At 46.8% G+C, this 6,097-nt stretch overlaps 1 protein-coding gene across 1 annotated transcript in view; it reads right to left on the bottom strand.

Annotated features, from left to right (window-relative positions):
- Positions 1-205: 205 nt before the first annotated feature.
- Rpa2 (replication protein A2) overlaps positions 206-6,097 on the bottom strand; it is a 10,388-nt gene continuing 4,496 nt past the window's right edge. Inside the window, exons 5-9 of the mRNA XM_021160191.2 lie at positions 4,808-4,882; positions 3,566-3,682; positions 2,344-2,451; positions 1,936-2,030; positions 206-906 (exon numbers count right to left, since the gene is read on the bottom strand). Of these exons, the coding sequence (XP_021015850.1) occupies positions 822-906; positions 1,936-2,030; positions 2,344-2,451; positions 3,566-3,682; positions 4,808-4,882 (480 nt within the window). The 3' untranslated portion in view covers positions 206-821. The remainder of the gene's footprint in view (positions 907-1,935; positions 2,031-2,343; positions 2,452-3,565; positions 3,683-4,807; positions 4,883-6,097) is intronic.

Genomic DNA, 6,097 nt, shown 5'->3' with positions numbered 1-6,097 from the left:
TAGTCACAATCTGTGGTGGCCATGGCACATGCTATGCACAGCCACAACCCCCCATAAGCCTGGTGACCAGAGTTGAACCCCTGGAATACACGGTAGAAGGTGACTCTGTACACTGTACAAAGAGAAAGCAGACTCCACCAAGCTGTCCTCTGACTTCCACACACACACAGTAAGTAAGCGCTAAAAATAAAACCAACATTCCAGAAGCTATTACAATCGAACTGTTTTATCAAACATATGAACATTTATATTACAAACCACGCAATAACATTTCTTTCTCTCAGCCGCACGAGGCCTCCAGGTCAGAACCCCAGGCTCACTTAAACCTCCTTCCCACGGCGGGCAAGACAAGGGAAGGAAAGTGCAATTCCGAAAGTAACCCCGCAGACCCAGAGGGTGGCACAAACTGGCAGAGGGTGGCAGGTTCTTCTTTGGCCCTTGGCCCTAGCAGTGCTCGTCCTCAACAGGAAGCCTTTGAGAACAGAAGCTCCCAAGCAAGTTGGAGCTCTGCCGACATCTTGGCAGTGTTCCTCTTTCAATTCCAACCGCCCATCCTGGAGTCCTGACTAGCTTATCGGCATTTCTTGCACGAAATCCAGTCCTGGCTTACTTCCTTCTCAACTGTCTTTCTCCCTCTGAACGAACCTCTAAACAACAAGCAACAAAACAGAGAGCGCTAAGTTCCAAAAGGACTTCAGCGGAGTGAGACCTTCTACAGCAAAGTTCTGTCCTAGAAGCCTCTGGCCAAAGCCCGCAGAGCTGGGGCCGACAGATGAACACAGGCCCAGCTGGACAGAGTCCAGGTACCCAGGAGACACCAATCACTCTGCATCTGTAGACTTAAAGTGATCGTCGTCCACAGTAGAGTAAATGTGGCCCTCGTTGCACAGAAAATCCACTGCTTGCCTGAAAGGAAAAAAGAGGGAGGGGGAATCCCCACATTAAAACCAGCGCCTATTGAACATAGCTAAGTAAGCAAACATCACTTGTTTGTGTACTTCTCTTAGCTGTGAATTCCTCAGTCACTTTGTTCATGGAAGTCTCTTGCAGAGAAATGTCGATACAACCCAAGGGTTGAGTTATCCATGCAGACCAGAGCTACCAGGGCTGCCTTGGATCCCGGACTCAAATTCCAAAATAAAACAGGGCTTCACTTAGAATGCCAATCTAAGTTGACGTAAGATCCTGAAGCTACAGTCAGTTTGCACCTGAGATGTGCACAGGGGTCTTACAGCTCCCTTCCCTGGATTCAGGCCCCAGAATCACACACTGAGATGCCTTTTGCTTTGCCCATGGGCAGTAGAGTGGCAGGAAGGGAAAGGTAAGCCAGAAAGTGACTCCTCCAAATCCTTAGGTCCTCAGAGATAGGAAGACGTCTAGTAAGAGCCAGAATTTACAGTGTAGCTACCTCACCACAATGACTTTGAGATGGGCATTATCTACCACATTTCACAGCATAGAATGGGGAACTGGCCTGGGCATTTATTCTATCTTGGCCTACAGTTACTAAATGGGTTTGCCTGTTTTGAGACAGGGTCTTGGTCTCTATGTAGTCAGAGCTGTCCTGGAACTCGCTATGTAAACTTGGCTGGCCTTGAACACCCCCCCACACACACACACACCCCCCCCCATCTCAGTTCACTGCAATGGAATCAGGAGTCTGGAGTAAGAAGGGCTGCCTGATGCCTTCAGGTCCCAACAAATGAGCAAGTGGTGCAACAGCGCCACCTGAGTGCTTTTCTATTTTCTTCCCAGCAGCTGACTTTCCTGTGTGAGTCTTAGGCAGCCCAGGTTGGCTCTGAACTCCCAATCCTCCTGCTTCTATCTTTCAAGTGCTGAGATGACAGATGAGAACCAGCAAGCCCAGATCCGGCCGGCTTCACCTTTCCCACTCCCCACCAGCAGAAGGTTGTGGACAGATCCAAGGCCACTCACTTGATTGAGGGCACAGGCATATGCTGGAGCTGGCTCCTGAGGTCCTGGAAGTTCAGTCCTTCAGGTCTTGGGCAAGCCTTGATCAAATTCAGCACCTGACAGTTCAAAGTAAAAAGACTTTAGCAACTAGCTACTGTGCATCAGCTTATTACGTAAACCCGTCACTTCATAAACAACGAGGAGCTGGAAAGATGGCTCAGGAGACCCTGGGCTTCCACCCTCTCTATCCTCTACTGGTATCGGGCATTGTGGACACACACATATCCATCTGTACAAGCAGGCAAGCACACACAAGTTAAAAAGGAGGGGGTGTTGGTGTGAAGCAGGCTGCAAGATAACCTTCCATCACTTGGGAAGAAACAAACTATCAGACTGCCTGTGCTCTGCAGGGGTAAGTAGGCAGCTTACCTGGTTTTGGACCACAGTGAGGCCATTTGCTGGCATGAAGTTATTCCCACTGAAGTTTCCGGGCTCACTCATTCCTGGGTTGCTGATAGATGGTCTCCCTGCAGAGGCCTGAATTAAGAACAAGATCAGAACATTAGAAAAGCCACCACATCAACCCTACTTCACCTAACTTACTAATAGACAGTAGCAAACAATTTAATCTGTTTCCCTAGTAATGCTTTATATAGGAACGCGCTAACACTGAAACCTCCTAAGGAACGTTAAATAACCCCAAGGCAGGCATTCCCTGTCCCGGAAAGGAGGCTCTGGCACTACGACTTCACATGCCAGCTACAGTGGTTTCCCTGGGGCTCCCTCAAGTGAGCATTTATTATCGTGAAACCCCGTTGGGAGAGAAAAGGGCCCAGGTTTGCCTGTGGGTACAGATCCCTGGCAGAAGGCTTGCCCACTATGGATAAGACCGAGAGAGGCACAGATGCTTCACCCTTTTAGGTCACTCCTTCTCTGCCTACCACTAGCTGGATTATCTCAAATCCTCCTCTGAATTGAGTTCTACCAACGTCTCAAGTCCCTGGCTGCTCCAGCGTTTTGGTCGCCACAACATCTGACCTCTTAGCAGCAGACAATGCTGCCCACTGCTCCCCAGTGGGCCCTCCAGGCTTCTCTGGCTCCCACTCACTCCCACTGCACCTTCTCAGAAGCCCTACTCTCTGCAGTGCTGATGAACAGGACACCCTCTAAGTCTTGTACCCACTGTACTGAATGACAAGGTCACACGGCCTGTGAGGTTTAACACAGTGTGACCACACTGAGGAGAAACTCTATCCTATTAGACCGTCCAGTCAAACACCCATTAGATGTCTGTTGTTGAGATGTTTTTATGGCGTACAGGTTGGACGCAAAATGCTGTTTGGCTTTGAAACTTTTGGTCAGCTATCTTGGTACTGGGTGAGAGACAACTGGAAACTCTGAGAACATGAGTGTTTCACTTAGACTAAAGGACGGTGGCGAAGCTCAGGGAGAAAATGTGCTGAGGACCACGTGATGGCTGAAGATGGCTCGGCAGTGGGAGCTTTTTGAGCTCTTCCTGAGTTTGGCTGCAGGTGGCACACAGCTTGTAGCCCTACCTGCAGGGGATCCCTCGCACACCACACACAGACACGGAACTATAAATGTTAAGTTTGGTTTCCCAGAAAGGGAGGAGCTGGTTGCAGCTGCTCACCTGGCTGTTGGACTTGCTGAGCATCATGTGTGAATTGACCACTTCCAGGATGTGTGCGGTGAACTCATTCATGTCTTCCAGAGGAATGATCTTAAAGGCCACCAAGCTCTTTTTGTTCTATTATAAGTAAGAGGAAAATATAAGTAAAAGACAAACATATTCAAGTGACTTTTGGGGCCAAACGCCTGTTAGACTTAAAAATGTGAATGTGGGCACATGTACCACTGTATACAAGGGACGTCAAGAGGGTAGACTTGGTGTGTTGGCTCTCACTTCCCACCTCAAACAGGTTGTCTTTCTAGTATATACACCCAACCAACTAGGTAGCCCCAAAGCTCTAGAGATTCTCCTGACTGCCTCCCAAGTCCTCAGGATGCATTACAGAGGCTCTGGAGAGTCACCTGGCTTTTACACAGCTCCTGAGGATTAGAACTCAATAACTCAGGTCCCTGATATTTGCATGGCACGTGTTAGCTACCCAGTGGGCAATCTCTTAGCTCTACTAAGTTTTGTTTTGTGAGGCAAGGTTTCACTGTCCTTAGCTATCCTGTAGCATACCTTGTACACAGGCTGACCCAGAACTGATCAGCCTTTCTGAGACAGGGTCTCACTATGTAGCCCTGGTTGTTTGGAACTCACTATGTGGACTAGAGTGTGCTCAAACTCAGATATTTATCTGCCTCTGTGTCCTGGGGATAAAGGAAAACACCTATGTGCATCACACATGGCTTTAATGTCTATTTTAAGATAGAACCTAGATACTTCCTCTCAATGAAGAGAACAAAATATCTTCTCATTTAATATGCAGACTTGATTATTAAGGATAATTACCCATTCTTCTTATGAAGACATAAATTCAGAAATTTTTTTTATTATATTTTGTTTTTCCAGAGAGAACTTGTTTAAATTGCACGACCAGCAGTCGTGCAATTTGCTCTATCTTACAATTCACTCTATAGACTAGGCTGGCTTTGAACTCACAGATTATCTGCCTACCCCTGCCTCCCTCGTGCTGTGGTTAAGGGGGCACACCACCACCACCACACGTCACGAGACAGGTTCTCTTCTTGTTCACCAATGTGTGTGTGTCAAGGCAGTGTGCCTGTGAGCTTCAGGGGCGGCTCCACCTCTCTCTGCATCGGCATGCCGAGGTTACAAGTCTGTGCTAACAAGTCTGGTGAACCTCACTCTTCATCTCCACCGTCTCCCCAGCTCTGAAGCTACCATTTTCTTTGACTTTACCTGGAAAGACCTGAGGTGACCAGCGACTTTCACGTATGTTTCAGGAGGAACCACAGCATTCTCACCACTGGCATCCTGACAGATAAAATAGAAACACATCACTGGTTTTTTTTCTTTACTTTTAATTTTTTGATAGGGTCTCATATAACGCAGGCTTATCTTCAAACTTAATATACAGCCAAGGATGACTTTGGACTTCTTCCTGTTTCTATCTACCAAGTACTGGATTACAACCCTGTAAGGGTCACATGCAACTTATTTGGTGCCAGAGATAGAACTGCCTGTAATTTTGTTACTGGTTTTTTTTTTTTTTTTTTGGTCTTCCCTTAAGGTGTGAGAGAGACAAACAAGAGAGAGACAGATAGAGGGTCTTCTAAATGCAATCTACGTGTCTTGGAACTATGTAACTCAGAATGGTCTAGAACTTACGGCAAAATCCTTCTGAATTAGCTTCCCGATTGCCAGTATACCACACATGATCCAAGCACACCAGGCTGGTCAACAGTATTTAGTCATTCCCCCTGCATTTTGTGCCTGTGCCCCTCGGTGAGTGAGTGGAGGTCAGAAGACATGTGGGGAGTTGGTTTCCTCCTATCACATAGACGATCATTAAGTTTACCAGCTGAGGGCTGGAGAGATGGCTCAGCGGGTAAGAACATTGACTGCTCTTCCGAAGGTCCTGAGTTCAAATCCCAGCAACCACGTGGTGGCTCACAACTATTTGTAATGAGATCTGATGCCCTCTTCTGGTGTGTCTGAAGACAGCTAAAGTGTACTTACATACATATATATATATATATATATATATATATATATATATATAAATAAATCTTTGGGTCAGAGCAAGCAGGGCTGGAGCAGGGCCGGAGCAAGCAGAGGTCCTGAGTTCAATTCTCAGCAACCACATAATGACTCACAACCATCTGTACAGCTACAGAGTTCTCATATATATAAGTAAATAAATCTTTAAAAAGAAAAAAAAGTTCACCAGCTGAGCCATCTTATTAGTCCCTGGTCAATACTTCTTTGCACATTAATTTAATGTGTTAAAGGTATAGGAGTGTGCTAGGTGTGTTCTTGGTGCCAATGGAGGCCAGAAGAGGATGTCGAATCCACTAAAACTGGAGTTACATACAGATAGCTGTGAGCTGCCGTGTGGATACTGGGAATTCTCTGGAAGAGCAACCAATGTTCTTTTTTTTTTTGGTTTTTTCGAGACAGGGTTTCTCTGTATAGCCCTGGCTGTCCTGGAACTCACTTTGTAGACCAGGCTGGCCTCGAACTCAGAAA

Source organism: Mus caroli, chromosome 4 (assembly GCF_900094665.2).
Source record: "Mus caroli chromosome 4, CAROLI_EIJ_v1.1, whole genome shotgun sequence".
NCBI classification, from domain to species: Eukaryota; Metazoa; Chordata; class Mammalia; order Rodentia; family Muridae; genus Mus; species Mus caroli.
Note: the sequence above shows the minus strand (reverse complement) of the source record. Positions and strands in the feature narration are given on the sequence as shown.